Consider the following 22,840-nt stretch of genomic DNA (forward strand, 5'->3'; position numbering starts at 1 on the left):
AAGAAACATTTGCAAAAAGTTAAAGAACAAAGAAGGAAAACAAGGAACCTCATTCCGTCTTTGTTCTTTGCTCGCTGTTTTGCCTTTTCGCGACGACCTTCAGACAGGGTGTCTCCCTCTCTCTCAAATTCCCCAACAAGGATGGAAATCTAAATAACTGTATTTGTGTTTATGTGGCTTTTTTGTCATGAAAGATGGTATAACACAGAAATATAGCTCCATAGTTATCTGCTCTGAACTGTCCTAAAGCAATATAACACATGAAAATCACAAATTTATAAGTAATTTCAAAACGATAGTTCTTCTACGCAGACACGCCCACTTTCGTCTTTGAACGTTCGCAATTTTTTTTTGTACTTCACCCAGGTTAACAAAAATTGGCAGAAATGTTCTCAACATCAACAGAAACAAGCCCTGTAAATATAATTTAAATCGGACAAGTGTTTCAAAACTTTACTTTTTTGGGTAGTGTCCCCCCTTAATACTACAGCGGAGCTGTTAAGGGCTAGTTTCCCCACCAGGATCGTGTCTGCCAGCAAACAAATGTCAACACAACACTCTGGACAGCTACCGCCATCTATGAGCGACGGCGACAACCAGACATGGTTGCCACCGTCACTCATAGATGGCGACATCCTTTCCAAACCTTTCCACTCTGGCTTGCCAACTTGCGGCCGGCCATTACTTCATACCTACCATAGCACAGCTTTGCTGGTGTTCCTTCTTCACCAAAATGAAAAGGCTGAAAGTTTTTTTGTTTTGTTTTTTAACCCGACATGTCAGTTAATAACCAAATGGCGGCACGGCTGCCAGATGCACACTTTCAGATACTTTTGGCTTGAGGCTTGGATTGGATTGGGGTCTGCGGCTTTCCCATTTGTAACTAAATCTAGTAGCTCTAACTGGATCTAGCCTAGTATCACGCCCTCAATCCAATCCAACCCAAGGCTGGGACTGGATCCAACGCTTGCGCTCCGCAGACGTGGCCGCACGTGGCTCATACTCTCGTCATGCTTCAGCCTGTTTGCCAATTGGGGCGGGTCGGGGATCTACTAATGAAACGTTGAGCGCAGGCCTTGTCTTCTAGATGGTATTGGCAGAGCTTGTGCATTGATCTAAGCAGAATTTATTGCCTATTTTTCTGCCTCCAAGGCCTCATGTCTTTGTTCAGGGCACTCAATGGTATTTCCGGCTCACTTTTTGACCATATCCCTGACAATTCGGCGATTTTTCCCAGTAAATAAAATTTCCCTGACGATTCTCGGTTTTCCCAGTCGCTAGACACCCTATACAGTTTATGGACACAACCCACTGCCGCCGGAGGTTTTGGTCATTTGGAAAGCGACGGAGTTTGAAGGCATTGCAGTCGCAGTTGCCTTTGTCGGATCCCGTGAGCGATACAGATGTCCTTCGACAATATCCTGCGCTTTCGGTTGTTATTCGTGCAGCCTATTAACCGAACAATGATGTCCCAACGACCAGGGGATTGTCGCCATTGATTCCACTAGCTCTAATTACATCTGGAAGTAAAATAAATGAGAGGAAACCGCGAAGAAAACAGCTGAACTTGGAGAAACACATGCGTCCAAGGCGTAAAAACGAAAGTGCCGGCAGTCCTTTCCCCTCTTCTCTCTTGCCCTCTCTGAGTAAAACGACTACCGACATTAAGCTTCTCTAATTTCGGGCTCAGATTTCTGCTAGGTTTCTAAGCGGTACTGAGAAACTGCCACAGCCCATGCCCTTCTCAAACTAGGTGGGCATTTGGCAGACTTGTAGAGCGTACTAAAAGAACAAGATCTAAGGTAAACACAGAATAGTTTACGTTGCAGCCTACCGTTGAGCACCTCCACGAGGTGCGAGAGGAGCACCTCTAGGGCCTCCTGGGAGCCGCACTGCTTGGCCAGGTGGCGGAGGGCCAGCACCGCCCCCTGGCGGCATGCCTCGTCCTTGGCAATCAGGTGTTCTGCACGTAGGAACCGCGACCATCAATGAGGGAGGACACTACTCAGGAAGGTGAACTTTTCAACTGTTATTCTTATTTATATAAAATTTGCAGGAAATAATCATAGCTGGGAAAGAGGATGACACGCAAAGTTTTAAGCTTACAAGTTAATCCTTGAAAGAGTTGTGTAAAAGTACATAAAATAATCACTGCACTCCCCGAGAAAAACTATTGTTTAGAAAAGGTTAAGATGATGGCCAGTTCTTTTGGTGAAACATACAGTATGACACCCATGACATGTGACTATGGAAAGAAATTGCATAAACCATACCATTTTGAATCAAAAATAAAAATGTGAAAAAAGTTAATTTTTTTTGGGTGCATCAGGTTGAAGATGTTGCAACTTTACATAACTAAAAGCCATGAAAACGCAGAAAGTAAGCTCACAGCTGCATTTCTTACTAAATTTCAGTACAGAAACTTCAAAAACCAGCTCCATGTATCAATTTATTATCAAGTGGCTGTTTTCCCGAACCAAGATTTGATGCCAAAAAATGAAAGTGAGATAAACGCGCTCGAAAGTTCAGAAAGCTGCACTTTAGATGGTGCCGGCACACCTGCAAATGATTACTCCAGAAAAAATTCTTTAGTTACAGGAGTGAAACTTCTTGACGCCATTCGCCGGAGTATTTAAAAGTTATTAAAACTACTTAATGGCATTAAAAAAAAATATTGCAATTTTCAAGTAGTGTTTTCTTAACCACGCAGTGTGCCCTTACCGAGCCCCAGAGTGGATAGAAACGCTAGTGACACCGCATCACTGCAAACGCCACTCGACAACAAATTGCGAATCCATGCAGTGTTAAGAGGCCCATTAATCTGATGCACATTCAGTAACGGAAAAAACATGACACTCCGGCTTTTGTGACACCATTTGCTGCCACTTTGGGACCCCTTTGGACGCACGGGAGGAATGGGAGGCTAAGTGCACCAGTCGGAGTCGTGCTCCAGGCATCAGGCGTTTTCGCATCTGCATAGGTCGTGGTAACAACACTTTTTAGAGGGGAGGCGATCTCGCCCGTAATTTTCCCGGAAAACAAATTTTCGCACAAATGTGAGGGGGCTTATAGCAGCGACCATGGAAGCAAAATAGGAAGTAAGGCAAAATGCTGCAATCACTTCTTCACGGAAACGGAAACTGCGTACTAAGAATGTCGTGTTCCTTCCGGAGCATGTTGAAGTTCCGTGAAGCAAGAACGAACGGCCGTTTCGGTGCCACTCACGTGCAATGCTCTTGCCCAGGTCGCCCAGGTAGGGACTCAGCTCCAGAGAGACTCCCTGCATCACGTGCGCCACGCCTGCAAAGAGGTCGCACGCGCACCCCTTTTGAACGAACCTCGGGGTCCCAGCCTCGCAAGTTTAGAGGCAACATTCGTGGCTCTCGGTAGAACCACACGATTACTGGCGTTAGAATTCTTAGACGTCCAAACTCAAAGTGAGCTCGAACTCCACAGTTCCAAAACTCCACTGCGAAGGGTAGTCCCTTCGCACGTGCATGTTGCATGCTCATACTCAGCAGGAAGAAAGATCATCATCATCAACAAACACATTCCGTGCCACTTCAGTTAGAGGAAAGTAACTTTAAAAATGTTTTTGGCTGTTCATGATAATACGAATAAAGCACACGACTTGATTTTCACGAGGACCCATGTTTTATGAATCCCAGGAATATACCGGCCCGTGGTAACAGATATATAGCATACCACTCCAAATAGTGAAATTTTTGGTCACGAAATATTCCCCGAACATACACTTCGCAAAATACAGTCAGCAAGAATAGTCATTTACGATACATATCCTCCAGCATACCTTTTTGTGAATAAAGAATGTCTGCTCTGTTCCCATAAATACAAGTACAGCAACCTTCAAAGCTGGTAAAATCAGCTTTGAAAGTCAAGACAGCTTTTTTCTTCGTCCATCGACTTGACGTTGATGATAATAAAACATATTATTATTAAAACAAAACAATGATATATTCTTGCATATGAGAGATATCTTGTAGCAATTCCCTGGCTGCTGCTACCTGTCTTGGAGAATGACACAACGCACTGGTTCAACAACATGCAGTCATTTATTGGCCGTTGTTGCCCAAACCGCGATCCCAAACGCCCTCGTGCATGCACAGCGACGGCCTTTTATCGGCGGCAGAGTGCCGCTCCGGTGGCCAATTGCAGAGCCGTATATTGGGAGAGTTTGGCCAGTGGGTGTGGCAACGAAGGCGCCGGAGAGGAGAGAAGGAAAGAGAGGAGACCGCCGAAGGAGCGAGAGAGGAAGAAGGGAGCAAAAAGGAGATGAGCATTGCTGCAACGGTGTCGGCGCGGAGCACTGTTGAGGCTACGCGTCGTCTGCTACGGGCTTATTTCTTTTTTGCCTCAATCAAAATATGCGTTCAAACGTGGAGAAGCTTGATTTGTAAGCTTTTTAAGCCACCGAGGAATAACGCTATATCATTTTCTTGCCAGGGCCTGCCAAATAAAAGTAAAGAACCGAAATTTGGATGTTGATCCCCCGCATTCTGCTGGGAGAATGAATGAAGATGACGGCCCTCTCCGCTCAGCTGGGAGCAGCCGAGAGTTCACGCGCATGCGCTCACGCCTCTTGCTCTGCACCGCGGGCCAATTGGCTCGCCGGCGAGGGGGCATTACAGCGGTGAGATCACAGACTGGCCAAACTCTCCCCAAATACGGCTCTGACCAATTGCACTTGGCCCCACCGCGGTGGACATGAATATGGACGACTCGGCATACCTGCCCCTACTCTCTCCAGGTTGCCTACAATCTGTGTTAGTCATTGTGTTGTCTGCAGTCACAGCGAAGAACGTCTCTCTGCGTTTTGCTCGTCATGCTCGGCGCAACGATCGGTGCTATCTGCTGCCAACAATGGTTTCCAAGTGTACAACGAGTGGGAAGGGGAAGTGTGCTTACTTTCCATGATGATCTCAGGGTTCCTGAGCATGGCCTTCTGCAGGGCCGGCAGCAGCTGCCCCTTGAAGTCGTCGTGGGTCACGTGCCTCAGCAGGGACCTCGATTGCTCCTGCGGCAGGCACGGGAGATGGCCGACTCGGCAAAAAGGGACAGAGGCCGGCAAAAAGCGGCCGAACAGGCTTTTCCCCAACGGTATAGGAGTGGGGGGTACAGTCCAGAAAATTAAACCTTTTCTTTGGCTGCTGCCAAGAGAAATGCAATGCAATAGCATTTGGCATCCTTTGCATCCCTTCAAGCGTTTGTCGTGCTCAGTGCTCTCGGTACGCCTCAGCACGGTGCCATTTTTGTGCAAATTCTTTCATACTGAAATGCCGTACAACTACACATCAATTCGGGTTTTCCGAGCTAAATTAAATGATTGAGCCACTACGGATGGATGCACTCGATCTCGCGCCTTGGTGGCCCTAGAAACACCATCGCATTTAAAAAACTCCAGATAAACGATGCCCAAACTCCAGCTCAGCTCACCAGGACATGAGTGGGGGCTGGAGTCTTGCTGCCAAGGACCGCAGTGCGGAACACCTCCAGGAACTTGGCCTACCGAGGAGCGAGAAGAACCGTTAGCGAGGGCTTCGGGCGACGGGCAAAGACGTTCCCCAACCCGATTGCCTCTCGGTACCTTGTGGCTGTGGATAAGCTCCCTGAGCTTCTGCGTGTCCAGGTAGCCAATCAGGAAGCACCAGGAGAGCAGCACGGGACAAGACGACTCCAGGGTTGCCAGCACCTCCAGGTAGGCTTCGGGAGTCACCTGCCGGAAGAAAAGGCGAAAACTCGGTACCGGATTGCAGTCTGCTCCAGTCGTGCTTCGAAACATCCTTGCACGTAAAACGTGCGCAAACATTTTGTGCGCGGCCGACAAAACCCTAGTTTAATTTGGTGAGCGACATCGCCCCCCAAATATGGCCGATTTCGTCCGACTGGTGAAAGGTAGACATGCCATATTTATTTGAAACTAGGCCGATTGTATTTTTTTTAAAAAAGGTGGAAATTGAAAATTGGGGGTTGGCTTGGAAACAACAATGTGACTCCGGTTCCGCGGAACTCTCTACGCCATCTTGCGGCCGCACCCCTGAGCTACCCAAAACCGACGCACCGTTGACGCCACCTCGACTATTCATCGGAACTCAAAGAGCAGCATCACTTCCTGTGACTATGGAAATCATCCAAGCAAAAGCGGGTGAAGTTGCGAAAGCCCGAGATGTGCCTCGAACAGAGTTCGAAGCAAGCAAGGGCTGGGTACAATGGTTCACGAAGCAATTTGGGTTTAGCCTATGGCGACAAACGTGAGTTTGTTAAAAACTCCACTGAGACAAAAGGTCGAGGGACAACGACGGCCTGGACGTTTTCGTGAGTTTTCTGGATCAGAATAAATATTATGCCAATTTTAGTTGGTGATTTTGTTTGTTTTTTACTTTGTTTTTATCAACTTACAATTGAAGTTTTTTTGCTTTTTTTCACTTTTTGATTTTTTGGTGTTGACCTAGAATTGATGATGGCCTAGATTCAATCAAAAATGGTATGTTTTATCATGAGACTTTTGGGGGGTGAGGAGTGAGCCCAAGAATGTATCCTATGTTAGCAAAGAATTCAGTTTCAAAAATCTATGATTGCAGATGAAGATAGACAGTGGTGAAATAGCAGAAAATGCCGGCGGCTGCCACGCGTCTGTTCGCACGATTAGCAGGTGGTGTGCGACACCAGACTACCACAAAACCCCATAAGAACACCCACCCAAAATGAAGAGATAAAAGGTTAAAAACATGGGGTGGGCTATCTTTGGGGATGCCACAACAAAACTTTATAAAAAATTAATGATAAGCACCGGGGCACCCGCTACAAAACACGTGACGCGGGAACTGATATCGCAGATCGTTGAAACAGCAAATTCATGTTTAACGATGTGATAAACACGCGGAAATTCGCTACAAACTCCTGCGTCAAGGGAAAGGATACCGCAAGTGGCCGACGCAGCAGGTTTGTGTTGCACTGCGCAAAGGACCTGCAAACACCTGCCGAGAATTCGCATTTCACGGGAACATATACTGCAGATCACGGACGCAGCAGATTCAAGTTTCACGGTGCAATCAACATGTAGGAACCTGCTACAATCTTGCATATCGCGGAAACCGAAATCGCGTGTGCAGATCGCAGACAAAAACGCGGGAATACGCTACAAACTCGCGTGTTACGGAAACAAGTACCGCAGATCGAAGACGCAGCAGAATCACATTTCACGTTGCAATATACACGCGGGAAGAACTCGTGCATGTTACAGCTAAAAATCGATATCGCGCACGCAGATCGTGGACAGAAACGCGGGAATCCGCCACAAACTCGGGAACGGATAGCGCAAACCACGAACGCAGCAGATTCGCGTTTTATGATGCAATATACATGCAGGAACAACTTGCCTGTTACGGGAGCTGATATCACGCTCGCAGAATGAAGACAAAAACGCGGAAACCCGCTTCTCGGATGTACTGGTACTGCAGATCGTTTCGTTGATGTGCAAGTCCCGTCGGACATCACTTGACATCCAACGGGAATCGGGGGGTGGGCGACTTTTTGGAATTTTTATGATACAGATATTTAGCTCCCCAAAAAAAACAGGATGGGCAATCTCTCGGGAGGGGGCGTCCTTACGGGATTTTGTGGTAGACATACAGGATGTCATGAAAGGAAGACACTAGGCTTGTTGGCGTGTTCGGTCGAGCAGCCACGTCATTTTGGTAATGGGTGGGGCCACTGATCTGTGGGCGGGGCTTAGAGCAGGCCATGACCTCCACCTAAATTGTGTCCAACAACGTAAATACTGCACAAATATATTTTTTTTTTTTTGGACCAAAATTATTTGAAAACTTTGCAACCCAAATAAGCTTTTTAAAAAAAAAATCTCTTTTCATTGTACAGTATAGACCACTTACAACGTAACCGCTTATAGTGCAGGACCGGGTATAATGCGGCTTTTTTAAACCACCGGTTCGGCTCCCATAGAAATCCATGTAATTACATACCGCTTAAAATGCAGGCGCGCAAAGGGAAATACCGGTTATAGTGCGGTTTCTGTAACAGCCCGCCGACCGCAGCGACCAACCGAAGCAGCGAGCACGCTTCCCTGTGCGACACTAGATGACGGTGCTAGCCGCAAGCGGCACTCGCGGGGCAAGGAGGTTGCTCGAAGAAGCGGGGAGAAGCGAAGAGAGAGGCTTCAGTTGCCATAGCGACGGAGGGACGCACGCATGTGTCGCTCACATGCGTGTTGTGCGTCCCTCCGCTCTGTGCGTTAGAAACAACCGCAACGACAGACCAATCGCACGTCGAGGAGAAGTGTTCGCACGCGTTGCATGCCGGTCGCGGGTCGGCTGCTTCTATCCGCAAACGTGGCGTCGGTTGTGATCGTCGACGTAGATGGTGTGGTGGACGCTCATTGTTCCCCGTAAAAGCGCTATCCTTGACTGTGAATTTTCGTTGTGTGTCGCTATGATAACCCAGCACGTACTAGGAGGAAAGATCCACCTATTCGTGCGGCGATGTCGGCGGCACTCTCAAGATGGCAGAAACGCCCGTGTCGTCGTGTTTGTTTACTTCAACTACAGTGGTGCTTTCTAAGCATTTGTGTTTTCGAACATCGCTCGGATTTCTTATTTGGAGCACTTCATGCCTGTGCTCAAGTTGAAGGTATTACTGGCGCGTACTGTATAAAGGATGCGAATTTTCACACGTTTTTATCACCGGAGAAAAGTGATTAGGGTTAGCAATCCTGAACGCTCGCAACGTCCGTCCACAACCCGCGACGCCGTTAAAAGGCTGCGCCAGACAAAAGTCGCTCATTTCTTTCAAAATGTGTGAAACACTTGAGAGAGAAGTGTCCTAGTCTGATGAAATAGACTTCCCTCAAACTAAGCTTTATTTAACATAAAATAAATTGTTTTACAAAGGTAAGTTGTCTCATGGCATGTATTTTGGCCTGAAAAATTAATGTTTTGGTTATAGCGCGGTACCGCTTATAGTGCGGATTTTCGCGACTCCTGCGACATATGGTATATGCGGTCTACACTGTATTGTTTCTTTAAAGGGGAGCTCCAGCGTTTCTTTTAGCTGCCGAAACTGAATGCATTCTCACAATACCCAGGCTTTGCTTTTTTCTGGTTTGCGATTTATTATCTTTGAATTCAAAATAGTTACCTAGAAAACAACAAATGAAGGCAATGGCAAAACCAACATTCAAATTTTCCTGCTCTCTCCAGTGATCCAATGTTGCACGTCGAATTACATTCCAGTTGAGCAAGCAGTCTAAAAAACACAGTATTTTGCGTTTTTTTTTTTTTCCATAAACGTTTTGTAATTTGTTGGGAAGAAGTTGCAACATTTGACGTCCTGTTCTCAGTGCTGCCAACAGAGCCTCTCTGCCTCCCAGAACAAATTCGAAACTTAAGGAACTTTGCTAAAAAAGACTACTGCGACTTGTAATTGGAATTACTTCTTCAGATCTGCCTATTAATGTGTGGAACCAATTTTGAAGCAAATCAGTGAAAATCAAATCTTCACCAGCTCGTACGCACCTCTATTTTTCAATTTTTTGTTTGTTTATTTATTCCTGTTACCCCACAGTGCCGCAGAGCCAGACGCATTACTGCAGGGGGAAAGGGTGGGTAGAGCGGCGCAAAATATAACCACGAAACGTTGACACGCGTAAAATAAACCAACAAACAACAACAAACGCCATGCAAGCTGCATCAAATCATTGCGTCATAGAACAAAACAAGACACAAGTTATCTGCTGGGTGAAGCAACTGCGCAAGGAAAAAGTTATACAGTGGGTAATGGACAGAACAATGACAGTTCAATATGAAATGATTTGAAAAGGGGCACTAAATTACTTTCTGTGATAGTCTGTCTTTGGTCATAACTCTATCTATGGGCACTAAGCATCCTAGAAAATCAAACACAATACATTCATGCGTGACCGATTTCTCTATTAAAATCAGTATCAAAGATAATTACACTGTAACTATTGCAAGCACCAGAGGACACCGTTGGACGAGAAGAAGGGCTTCTCCTCCTTTGACGATGCCCTCTGGCGTCTGCAATATTTCCGAGGTAATCAATCTTTGATACCAATTTTAATAGAGAAATTAGCCACGCATGAATTTAATGTTTGGATATTTAGGATGCCGAGAGCACATAAAATGAGTTATGGCCATAAATAGACGATCGCAAAAAAATGTTCTAGTGGCTTTTTTAAAAAAAAAAAAGTTAGGCAGTTACCTGTTTCCACAGGTAGTTCATCTTGCGCCTGGCCTTCTTGTTGAGCGTGGCGTCGCAGGCGGACACCACAGACAGCAGCAGGTTGGCCTGGGCCTCCACCTGGCGAGAAGAAAGGAAGGCGCCCGCTTCATGCCTAGATGACGACAACGTTCTCCGCCACCCCGCATAACGGCATTTTTGACTTCCCGGTCAAGCTGAACGTCCAATGAGTCTATTTGAGACTATGCACAAGGCACAGCAAAGTGGTGGATATGATGGTAACGGCTAGCGTGAGGCACGGTGGCAACGGCGATACCTCGACATAGGGATTTCCACAAAAAGTTGAGAATGTGGGGCAAGCTTCGTTGCTGAAGCAACTGCACAAGCTCCACCGTAAGTGCCTTTGCCCGGTACGGCACTTGCACACACAATATTATGTGCTACTAAGCAGCCTCCTCAAAGTTAAAGAAACAAAGGAATACGTAACAGAAGCAAACGTCCAGCTGATGAACAGAAAGGAAGCAACCAGACTGTCGAATCGTTGAACCACAGTGAAAACGGCGATTGTTACATGCTGGCTTTACAATTAAACTGCTAGTATTGTGATGCTAATTCTTCTGCACCACGCTTAACATTTGGGACAATTCGACATTGTTTGGCAGTTAGTACAAAGAAAGCTCGACACATTTTGGTGCGCCACGGCCACATTGAAGCATTCATAATGCATCAGTCAACAATTCTGGCCTTCGGAAAAGTCAACAAGCATGAACGGAGTGAAACATATTGGTAGAAGGAAAACAAGTTTTTTGCCAGTGTGTTTCTGTTTATAAGTAGAGTTCTGTGCTTTTTGGTATATATCGATAAACGCAGAAAATTAAACCTGAAACAAGTTCCTTTGAATCAATAAAAAAAAAAAAAAAACTCAAACAATTCTTAAAGGGGGAAAAAAAAACGCCAGCTTTACAAGAAATTATCTATGCTACCTTTTTTTTTTTTTTTTTTTGCCTCCTTAATTTGGAAAACAGCTGCACTAAATTGTTCTTGGGTTCTTCCTTTCTATTAAAACAACATTCCTTGCCTCATTCCCTTCTCTTATCTTTACCAGCATTATTGGAGAAAATATTAAAATGTATAACTTATAAATAGGGTGTGTATTTTCCGGTTTTAACCGAAAAACACCGATAAACATCCGTCGGTAACGAAAATACAAAATCTGTTAAAACCGAAAAACACCGGTGGTTGGATATTTTCGCCCTGGTTAAAACCGAAAAACACCGGTCGTTGCACTTTTCCGACCCAGCGAAATCCTTTCCCCGTAGAGATTCGTCAAACGTGTTATCTCGTGGATCCTGCATTCTTCCAGTGTCCATACATGGCTTGCACGTGGCGTCAGTCCGTTCTCCTTTCTGGCAGTCAAAAGCGTCTAGTTAACGCAGTGGAAGCTAAGCTCTCGCACGCCTTTCCCCCATTGTGTCATCCATGGCCCCCTTTTGTGGAAAAATTAGCGCAGTGGAGGGTACGCTCTCACGTGCCCTTTCCCCATTGTGTCTGGCCAAGTAATGTTGGTGCAAGTCAGGTATTCAGAGGTTGCTGTGGTTCCTGCAAGACACTGCCAACATCCGTGTCGTACGGGGCTACTGACCTTTCAGAACTGAGGTGCGTTCCTTGTTATCTGTTTGGTTTTCATGGGCTTTTGGGGAAACGGAAAAGGGATTTTGTTGGCGGGGGAGTTTTTCGGCTGTATATAAAAGGACCGTTCTGTAAAAAAATTTGCAGTCGTGTTTGAGAAGGCGCGTCCGTCCCGCGTCTGCGGGTTTTCTCAGCGTGAGACTTGCTTCCCTTCGTCGTCACGCGGAGTAGAAGGCCACCAGGATGGGAAGTGAGCGGAAAGCTCAGGATGACTACGCTACAGATTTCATGGATGAGTCGTCGTTCTGGTTCCGCGTGCCAATTGTTAATCCGTGCATAAACGTGGAGCTGCCAGGGGGATTTGTGCCTTATGAAAGTATTTATCGGCTGGTCCTCCGAGACGAGAGCTAGCTGAGTGACCTAGAATCAGAGTTTCTTTCTTACCGCCAGTATGCTGTGACTAGCACCGTTGATCCAGTGTTATTTTGGAAACTTCATTTACCTGACTGGCCACAACTGTCCCAAGCCTCGCTGGACATTTTGGGATTTCTTCTGTCCAGCGCAAATGTGGAGCGTGCGTTTTCAAAATTGTGGGTTGTGAACCGCAAGGAACGTGCTGCCATGACGGATGCAAGCCTCTCGAAGTATGCTTGCATCTACTATAATAACGAAGTGTGAAAAATACATGCTTCCTCGAGAAGTGTATGAAATATATGAATAAAATTGGAACTCTCTGTCTGTGATCAATTGCATTTTTTCCACCGATAATCACCGATTTTAGCCTCGTCGTGAGACGTTCCACCGAAATACACCGGTGTTTCGAAAATAAATAAACACCGAAAAACATCCGCCGATTTTTCTCACAAATAAACACCGGAAAGTACACACCCTACTTATAAATTATAACATTTCTCCAGTAATTATACGGTCACTTTACAAAACAAGCACGACAAACAAATATTTCCCTCCGGCACTGAAATTAGACACAAAAAATCACAGATTCAAAGGGGAAATAATTAATAGTGACAAATAACACCCGAATTTGATGAAAAATAAATGCCGAATTCACGGAACCCTAGTGAAAAGTGGCGAGGACCGAAGACTTACGAGGTCCCTCATCTTGTCTGGCTTGAGGTCTCCCTTGTTGACGAAGACTTGGCTTGCGACCTTGCACGACCAGCTGAGGGCCGTGAGACACGTGCGAGCCAGGTTCTTCCTGTCAGGTACCATGAAAAAATTCCAGGTTTAGAACCCCAGAGAACACTGAAGTATTTGAGGCCTGTAGAAAACTAGGGAGACATTAAAGGTTGATATCAATAGGAAGAAAAGCATCCGGCTTCTTTTCAAATCGTAATCTGCATGTGTTGACACAACATCCCAATATGCATAGCAGTGCAAAGGAAAGGGGTTGGGGGACAAGCAAGCTATGCCACCCCCCTCCCCGCTGTGCACACCTATACCAATACGATTATCAGGTACACCAGGAAAATGGACGGAAGCCAGAAATCAGTCACTGCTTTTGGTTTTGAGCACCCAGCTAAATTGCCGCGATGTAACCAGAAGCCTTTCCAGATGTCACTGAACGTTACACGGTACTTTCAACAGACCTCTCAGAGATGCCTGTATGGCCACTTTTGCACGCGGCTCGCCGAGGACTCATCTAAAGATGCAAGATGGGAAACATAATTTTGCCTCGAAACACTGAACATGATGCCCGATGTGCCGGGCACGGGTAATGCTTTCCGATCGACATATTTTTCCAACACGGTCTTCAACTGTCGATCACCGTTATCGGCATTCTGCGTGCAGATAACTGGCATTTACTGAGGCACAGTTCAGCTTGGCTCGCATCGGCTAAAACCACTGAGCCACATTTTCCTTCGCCAGCACAATGCTAAAAGAGCGCTACGACCGAACTGAGTCAAGTAATGTAAACCTGCAAAATAATGCACAAAACAAAAAAAAAAAGAAAAAGAAGTCGCATTGATGTTGTTGCTTTGCACATGGGATCCGCTACGTTCGCACTGTGACAGCGCATTGTCAAGCATCAGGCTTCCCAATATGCAGATATAAAAACATCGCTATACACAACAATAATTGAGTGCACGCTCGTCCAGCTCGAAAAACGCTTGTCACGCATCGGTAAAAATCTTTTTGAGCAGCGACTTCCGAGACATCATAGGGCGAACACCTCTTTGAAGAAAGGTAGGAAAGGCAGTGCCACCGCTGCTTTTCCACGTAATGTGCTGAAGTGTCACAACTAGTCACACTTTGTGTCACTAGTTGCGTGCAGTACAAACGAAGGCAACGCCGGGCAAGGAAGAAAGGGCAAGCACTAGGAAGGCTGGAGAGGAGAAACCTCCTCCCCCGTTTCACCTTCCTAGTGCTCACTCTTTCTCTCTTCGCCACATTGCACACAACCAGTGGCATAGGGCCTCGGCAAACTGTCGATGTTTGTAAGCACTTTGTAACGTAGGACACTCGAACGATGACACCGGATGAGAATACCTTCGGTGCCCCCCCCCTTCACGTCCAGCCGCCAAGAGGTGCCCGGCCTAGCGAGAAGAGTAGCGCGTGAGGACACTCACGTAATGAAGAGGGGCCGGTGCTCGCGGGACACCTCGAGCACGGTGGCAATGAGCTGGCCGGCGCTCGACGGGTGGTTCTTGAGCAGGCACTCGAGGAACTGCTCCACCAGGTGGCGCGAGTTGCTGCCGTGGTAGCGCGGCAGCGTGAGCCGCAGCACGTGGCACAGGCCCCGCAGACGGGGTTCCGGCAGCAACACTGCGGAAAGGAGTTAAACGTTAAAGGGACAAAGAAACGAGAAAGCCTCCCCTCTTAATAAGATTATCTCATCAAACGCGGGCCTCGGAGAAAACTTACTCGCGAGTGTTCTCACTCATCCTCAGACATGAGGCAAGGGCGAGCGAGTTCGTAAGCCTCGAAACCTTGCGAGTTTGAAGCCGAGTGAGGGACGTAAAGATAGTAAGGGGCACGAACTTGGCAAGTTCAGGCATAATTCACTGCAACATTTCCTGTTTTGCCACTTCCGATTAAGCGGATCACCCATGGAGGAGAGGTAATCCCCTATCTGTTTGCTTTGTTAAGGCGGGACACTGCTCGAAAAAGCGAATGTTTGAACCACTTGTCTGATTTAAATGACATTTACAGGGCTGGTTTCTGTTGCCGTTGAGAACATTTCTGCCAAATTTTGTTAACCTGGATGAAATACAAAAAAACTGCAAATGTTCAAAGATGAAAGTGGGCGTGTCTCTGTAGGTAAACTATTGTTTTGAAATTACTTATAAATTTGTCATTTTCATGCGTTATATTGCTTCAAGAAAGTTCAGAGCAGACAGCTATAGAACTATATTTTTATATTATGCCATCTTTCATAACAAAAAAAGTCACATAAACACAAAAAGACAAAAATAAAAAATACAAGCTCCACAGCTAGTCTTCCCCTTAAAATTTCACCCCAGAAAAACTCATAAAGGTGAATACAAGTTACGTAATAACAAAAGAAAAGTTTTCCTAAAGTGAAATTCATGCCGAAAAGTGGAATGGAGAAAAATGTGTTCAAAGTGCTCCAACCTCTACCTTTTCTTTAGCATCAATAGACCAAAAATAATTTATCAAAAAATAACTATGCAGTGTAAACCAATGAAACTTTCTGGGAGTACTGTCTAGAGTCTAGACGTTGCTGCATGTAAATATGACATTTTTCAAAATCGACTGTTTTTGCAGAAATTGTTCTTTTTGAGTAGTGTTCCCCCTTCAAGGGACACCGACATATGACAGCTCAACTACCCAGAACACAATAGACCTATTGCTGTATTACCCAAGCATCAAGGAGAATGCAGGGATTGGTGTTCCACGCGTCACACGCGCACGCCTTCCCCGTATAAAAGATTCAAAGTAAATAACCAAAATAAAGCGTTGACGAACGCGCGTGCAAGATGCCATTTGTTTTAAGCTTTTGCTTTTGAAGAGTTAGTGCTGCAGATGCCGGCACGTGCGGCGCGTGAAACACCAGTCCCTGCATTTTTATGACGCTTGGGTAATGTAGCAATAGACCCATTAGTGGCTCGAAATTAGTTTTCTTTCCACCCGAAAACTGCCGATCGAGGACTGGCCGGTTTGAGTTGCGCTCACTCTCTTCTATGTGGTCACATGCCATTTTCTATGCTTTCGACACAACCACCAAAGATAATCGAAGTCATGAGTCATCGAAGGCACAGACTCAACACTAAAAATAAACAAATATGATACCCATTTTTCGTGTATACTAAAAAACTGCTAACACATTGATTGAAAAAAAAAAAAAAAAAGTTGCACAGTTATGTGGTTTTTGGTAACTTTCTCCTCCTCTATATTTCTTCTTCCCCCCCGTCAAATTTCGGTTTCGTTTTTGAGCAGTTGCATATTTTGTCTTTATTATAAATATATGTGACGCTGTAGTATAATTTTGATTGGACAGACAGTCTTCGGGCACCATAATAAATCGCCTAACAAAAAGTTTAAAAAAAGAAATTAGGGGAGCGTCACTGTTCTTTTAAAGGGCAACTCCGCTCAATTCCAAAACTTTTAGGCTTACATGTGACTTTATTTCCCAAAGCACTACTAAACTGCCCTTCTTCTTCAGGTTCACGAAATGTGGGATGTTAGTTCTCTAATCTCAGTTTAAAGAAACAATGAAGATGATTATAAGTGTTTTTCTAAATGGTGTTTTTAGGCTTCTTGGGAACCTAGCACACTGCCCAATTTTTTTTGCAGACATTTGTAACGTGTATTTCTGTGCCTACTAAAGAGCTTAAGAAACCGAAACTGAACTATCTCCATTCTCATTTCTGGGCCTCCGAAAACGGAGGTGACATAGGGAGTGACATAAAGTGTGAATAGTCAGTATCGGTAGCATTTAGGAGATCGAGACTCTGGTTACTGCGGTGGGTTATAGCACCGCAGTGGAACAATTGTTTCGTCAGGTCTGTCAACATGGCTGACAATGCCGCTCTCGCGAGCGAGTTTGGGCTTCCGTTCAGTGACCTAAAAGCAACGGAACGGAAGTATGTGTGCGGCGTCCTCCGCCATCACCCAACAGTGACCGTCCAGCCGGCAACGAGCGGCCAGCAGGCTCTGAGCAGCAAAGCAGCCAGCAACATTCGCTCGGGCGAGACGAGAACAGCGCGTTGCAGAAGGACAGGGACGTGGAAAAGATGCCAAGGGGAAAGCGGCAGCGACCCGTTCCGGGAACCGGTTCCTCCCAGGGGATGCTCCACAAGAAGGAGAAAATAAACAGCACAATTTCTGGTTTTCACCACAGTCAGACGTCCTCCTTTCGTCGTCAAAGAACACGAACAGCAGCTCACACGTGAAAACTAGCGCCGCCCGAACGATTACTGGTTTTCAGTCAACCGTTTGGACAGTCATCTACAGCGCACAAATTTGGCATGACTACCACTTCTCAGAATCCTTCTAGTAGCGTGTTCCCAAAGTAAACACGACATCGACATCTGAAACCAAAACCAGACGTCTCCCGCGTACTCCGCGCTGTGCTATTTTTTTATTAATTTTGTTCACCCTTTGTTGCTTGCCGCCCGTTTCGCGTCTAGTGTAGCACAGAGAAAAATAAGTATGCTGTTTTATTTACGGTTTGGTAATCACTTCCGGTCCGATGTATACTTTTCATGGTTATTCGAGTGGAAATTGGAACAGTGTTCATAAGAATCGCGAACCAAAACATGACCGAGGGCACATCTCTCGTTTTGACCAATCGCTGACGCGTCTCTTGTGACGTTGCGCTTCTAGGAACCGCAGCGCAGTGCGAAATCCGCTTCTCCTGGCTTTTCCTGCAACTCTCGGGGCGTCACCACAATTGAACCCAGTACAATTATTACCGCGACTGTTTAATTGATTTGCGCAGCACACAAGCGCCGGTTTCGGCTGAAATTTGGGCAACGTTGTCTGAGATGTGCCTGATACCCAGTTCAATCGCCAAAAAATACGTCCGAAATTGTCTTCATTGTCTCTTTAAACATCAGCAGATACCGAAACTGAAACTTTTGTTGCGACAGGCAACACTGATCTTGTGTCATCAGAGTCATGACCAAGACGGCCAGTTCCACTTTTTATAAGCGGAATTAGGGTTCTTTTTTCACTGAGCCGCTGGTAGATTTTTTTCAGTCGCTTATCGCGTTTTTCGGGCTTATTCGTGTTTGTCCTGCAAATATTGTTATTTTAGTGCTCGTGTTCACTGACAGTGCGTTTGTCGTCAAAAACGCAAAAAACAGCATGACCGTTTGGCGCAGCGGTTAGGTGGCGCAAGCTACGGTCCGTCACAAAGTACAAAACTATTACTATCCATTCACTAATGTTTTGGCACCTTTTCCATCTTGCCAGTCGGCAGTTGCGGTCGTTGTGTCTAGTTGCCATTGCACTTGGCGCAAAATGGCTTCGAAGTGGTCGAAGTACAGCAAAAACAATTGTAAAGAATGGGAAAAGGAAACAGAGCTTAAGGACTGGCTGCGACCAGTCACCGAAAACGATAAAAAAGCAGCGTGCGAGATCATCATGCCGACCTCGTTCAGTCCATGGCAACAAAAAAACACGTGAGGAACTCTCGGCCACTTTCCAGTGCACGTTTGACTACCATGGGCTTCACCAAGTTGTCGCCTCCAAGAACGATACCAGAACTGGAGCTCAAGCTGGCATGTTACTCAGCGTGCCATGCCACTATCCGCTCTACGGATAGTGGCTTGGCATGCTGAGTATTCGCCTTCGTATTTGAACGGGTTCTCTTTTTCATTTTATTATTAATAAACTATTATCAAGAATGTGTACATTTATTGAACTTCCGCTTGTTTTGGGCTTCTTCACAAAGGTCACGCCGCTTTTTTTGGGCTTGGTTGGGGACGACTATCTGCTGGTTCGCTCGGCCGTATCTGGCCACCCTGGTCATGACCATGTCACGCCGAACCACATGGTCCGAAAGGTAACGTGATCCTCTATGCGACGGCAGGTGAACTTGAGCACGGTGGAAGAAACATTTAGGTGATGACTCTATGTCCGACACGCGCCCACATTATGTTCGGCGCACCGAGCGCTTCACTTGCACGGGGATAGATGGCACCCAAGTATCGGGTCCCTCCCAAACCGACTGCTCTGGTCGTTTCTCCCAGCCGTGGTCCTGCCATTCCCTCGCTCACCGCCGCCACGACGCCACCAAGTCGCCAGAGTCCGTAAATCTGCGTTCCCTTCCTTCTGTTTCTTTGGGTTAAGGCTCACCTTTGTGCACGATGGTGGCACCTGTGATCGACACAGCACCAAAGCAAAACGCCCACTGGCCGCACACCAGCACCACACCACCACAACGCGAAAAGGCGAGCACGCTACGGTGTCGGCACTTTATAGCTCAGCGCCCTTCGCGGCGGCGCGGAACTAACAACTCCTGGTTCGAGGCTAGCTCTGAACACGATCTGGTTGCTCGCTCCCCGCGGAAAGAGCGGCTGAAGTCATCACCAAAATGTGTTTCTTCGACCGTGACGTAGAGCAAAGCGCAAGGGTCGTCTGCTCCACAATTTTCGTCAATGTAGTTTGCTAAAACATCCACCGACGTCTGCTTTGAGTTGGAATCTTGACGGAGGTGCAAGCAATTTGACGTGGGCTTATTGTCACAAGGTGCTGTGTAACATCGATCTCGATTACATGTCACAAGATCCCCAGGTGGTCTAAATTAATCATCAGTCCTCCGCTTGGGGGTGCCAGATGCCCTTCGTAGGTTTCTATTTTATTTATTTATTTTACTGAAAATAGCCGAGTCTTCGCGCTTGGTTTCTACAGGCGCAAGACGACCGCCGCGGTGGTCGTTTGACCGTGCATGTGTCTCCTGCTTTAGTAGCCTGAATTGTGTACTTGTATGAACCTGTACGGCAGACTACACATTCATTGTCAATAGCAAAATAGTCAGCAAAAATTATGAATGCCGTGATAAGCAAGCTCCAGTGCACATTCATTTGGTTTCACAGTGGAACTGATCTTTTCGCATGTTTCTTTATTCAGCTGGTAACAGCAAACTAGTTAGTGTCATGAGCACAAGCAATCAGAACAGATCATTGTTCTGTGATTTGGTGACAATGGCTTCCCGGATTTCCACCGGCACAGGATGTCAGTCAATACATTTAGATGCGCACTGTCTTGTGGAAACTTGGGAAAAACAACTCCCGGGCTAATGAACTGGTAGTTCGAGCAAGCAGCAACACAACATTGTGGGCCTATGGATCTTTCGCCAGGCATCGCAGCTAGTCGTCGGAGATTCGGCCCGCGCTTGTGTCGTAAACAAAACGTTCTCAAACTACAACAGCAGCAAGATGAAAGACTGCTCCCAGCTCTTGGCTGCCAAAAGGCGTGCAGAACAATGCAAACTAGCGCATCCGTGTTACGGTGATCACGTGGACACGACTGAGCCAACACCGGGAGGAGAAACTCATGACGTCATCGTTCAATTTCGCCCTGAGAAGTAAAAACAAACAAAACGTGAGAATGACATAGACACGACTCCGACATAGTGGCTCAATGTTGGCTACTCCAACTCCGTGGTATTGACTGCGCTGTCGATTGCGCCTCACGTAGCACGCTAGAGCTGGCAGATTTCGGCGACTTGGCTCATTTGAAAGTTTGCTGGCCAGTTTATTAAATATACAGACAAAATTAGAACTTCATGTTTGACATGTGGTCTTCCTAGATTATACTAAAGAGGGCTGCATAGTTTTCTCAATATCAAAATTGAAGCGGAGTTGCCCTTTAAGGGGTGGGGTTGTATGGTCGGAGGAAAGGCGGAGAGGAAAAGATATTTGTGCCTCATAAATAAACTCTTTGCAAAACCCAGCGTGTGTGAGCAAGAACTGCCTCCTGTTTCATGCTTGATGAAAGTACAGTGTTCCCTCTGAGTACTAGTACTACTGAGTCATGGCAGCGTAACCCATCGAGGGAACACCAATTTAACAAAGGGCAACTTATGACAGAATGCACGTTTCATAATCGGGGAGCACTGCAGTTAAGGCTATGCAGTCTCGGCACAGATTGTGCTGGACACTGATTGGCTGTGCCTTCCCCCTGCATCAACTAGTATAAGCATCTCGGCCTTATGGAGTTAGCAATATAATCATCTCTGATGAGAAAGCAAAGGCGCGAAACTATTGACATCTGAGATGGATGATCATACCCGTAAACTGAAGATTTAGCCTGGGGATCTGAACACCAGGCTTGCTATGGTAAGTAGCATCCTGCGGGGACTAGCACTTCACGCAAACGAAAACTTGGATCGCGAGTCACGCCGGTGTGATGTTGCTGACGCCAGCTTGGGGACGGAATTACACGGACCAAAAGCATACCGGTGAGATATTTAACGAATATCTGGCGTCAAAACGCATTTCTCGATGGCAGAAACCAGGTAGAACTTAATTTGACATGTGATCGAAGTGTCAGAATAAAAAAGAGAAAGAAAAAATAGTGCAAAGCATGGAACCGCCCGGTCAGCCAATATTACGCACCAGAACACGCCGCTTTTTGCACTTTCGAGGGGTTGGTGCTATTGCAGTTGGTGTAAAGCTCGCTGCGAGCAAATTTTTACCATTCTTTGTAGCTTCTTGAAGCTGAGAGAAAATGTCTTTTCTGATGACAAGCTTTGATGTCTGGACCTTGACCGGCAGGTCTTTGAAGACCGGAGGGACCTGAAACGTGAAAAAGCACGTGGTCTGAAGCTCGCCTTCCGACCTGACCGGCCGCAAACGAGCCGTGTGTACCCCAAATTTGGGAAAAATAACGGGTTTAGTTTAACATGCGAAGAACTTACATCCACGCCAGCCATAACTTTCTTCACGGCGTGTAAAACATGACGTCCGCGGATGATGATGATGATGGGACAAACGCGCCGAACTTAGGTCGCTTAGGTCGTTGCCGGCGGCGAGCGGTCGGGGCAGAAGGTTCGGCAGAAAAGAACAAAGTTTGTTCCCGATAATTAACAAAATTTTACAGGTAAACCTTCGTTTCGGTATGTCTAATCAACATATATGTCGGTAAGATTTGCTCTGGCCAGCTGTCACGAGCATAACGTGTGCATCTAGAATCCACCTGAATCCAGTTTGAATGGCGCGATGTTTGAATAGTTTGACGGTGCATTTTGCTCTAGGAAAGCGTCGTCGTCCAACTCAGAGGCGTGCGCACAGGGGGGACAGGGGGGGCGGCCGCCCCCTCTAATCATTTGGGGGGGCGCAAAGTTGGCCCGACTCGAGTCGCGACTGCGCCGGCGGTATGGTTTCTTTTTCGACGGCATAAAACACCGACGCCAAAGTTCCCTCCCTCTAGTGCGCGCAACGAAAAAAGCAACCACAAAAAGACGCCGCGACGCAGCGCCAGGCGCCAAGCCGTCTACGGCCAGCCGTTGGCGAAAAACCGGACAGCTTTGCAGTTGTCCCTGTCACTGGCTGCGCATGCGAGCGGACGTTTTCAAAGCTCGCCATTGTGAAAACAAAGCTGAAATCAACTCTGAGTCATGACCGGCTTCGGTGGCTGCTTTTACCGTTCGTTGAGCAACAGATTGTATTGTCAACAAGTTCTGAGTCAGTCATCGAACAGTTCGCGACAAAATCGCGTAGAATTTTGCTTTAAACTTTTCAAGATTGGTGAAAAGCACTATATCTCCCGCGTGCTACACATTTTTAGTAATCTAGTCATGACATATGTTTACCACCACATAACATATCCATTAGTTTGTATAACGTTTGTTGAGCATGACATAATGCGGGGTCCATATCACTTGAGCGAATGACATTTTAGCGAACAGCGACATTTGAGCGAATGGTCGTTTTAGCGAATAACTGGGGCGCGCGTTAACCCATCCGCCGCGCTGCGCTTTACACCGCTTCGCGGCGACCGCCTGCGGCGGCCCATTACAAAAATGTGAACCCATTTGGCCCACCCG

General features: G+C 46.5%; 1 protein-coding gene across 1 annotated transcript in view; it reads right to left on the reverse strand.

Moving 5' to 3' along the window:
* Positions 1-21,769, reverse strand: part of LOC8033790 (eIF-2-alpha kinase activator GCN1) — a 109,176-nt gene extending 87,407 nt beyond the window's left edge. The window contains exons 1-10 of the mRNA XM_042290660.1: positions 21,713-21,769; positions 21,491-21,590; positions 14,451-14,646; positions 12,970-13,078; positions 10,255-10,353; positions 5,606-5,734; positions 5,455-5,523; positions 4,927-5,035; positions 3,226-3,300; positions 1,835-1,963 (exon numbers count right to left, since the gene is read on the reverse strand). Of these exons, the coding sequence (XP_042146594.1) occupies positions 1,835-1,963; positions 3,226-3,300; positions 4,927-5,035; positions 5,455-5,523; positions 5,606-5,734; positions 10,255-10,353; positions 12,970-13,078; positions 14,451-14,646; positions 21,491-21,590; positions 21,713-21,727 (1,030 nt within the window). The 5' untranslated portion in view covers positions 21,728-21,769. The remainder of the gene's footprint in view (positions 1-1,834; positions 1,964-3,225; positions 3,301-4,926; positions 5,036-5,454; positions 5,524-5,605; positions 5,735-10,254; positions 10,354-12,969; positions 13,079-14,450; positions 14,647-21,490; positions 21,591-21,712) is intronic.
* Positions 21,770-22,840: the final 1,071 nt, after the last annotated feature.

The sequence above is a fragment of the Ixodes scapularis genome, unplaced genomic scaffold (assembly GCF_016920785.2).
Source record: "Ixodes scapularis isolate PalLabHiFi unplaced genomic scaffold, ASM1692078v2 PGA_scaffold1__304_contigs__length_218370807, whole genome shotgun sequence".
NCBI classification, from domain to species: domain Eukaryota; kingdom Metazoa; phylum Arthropoda; class Arachnida; order Ixodida; family Ixodidae; genus Ixodes; species Ixodes scapularis.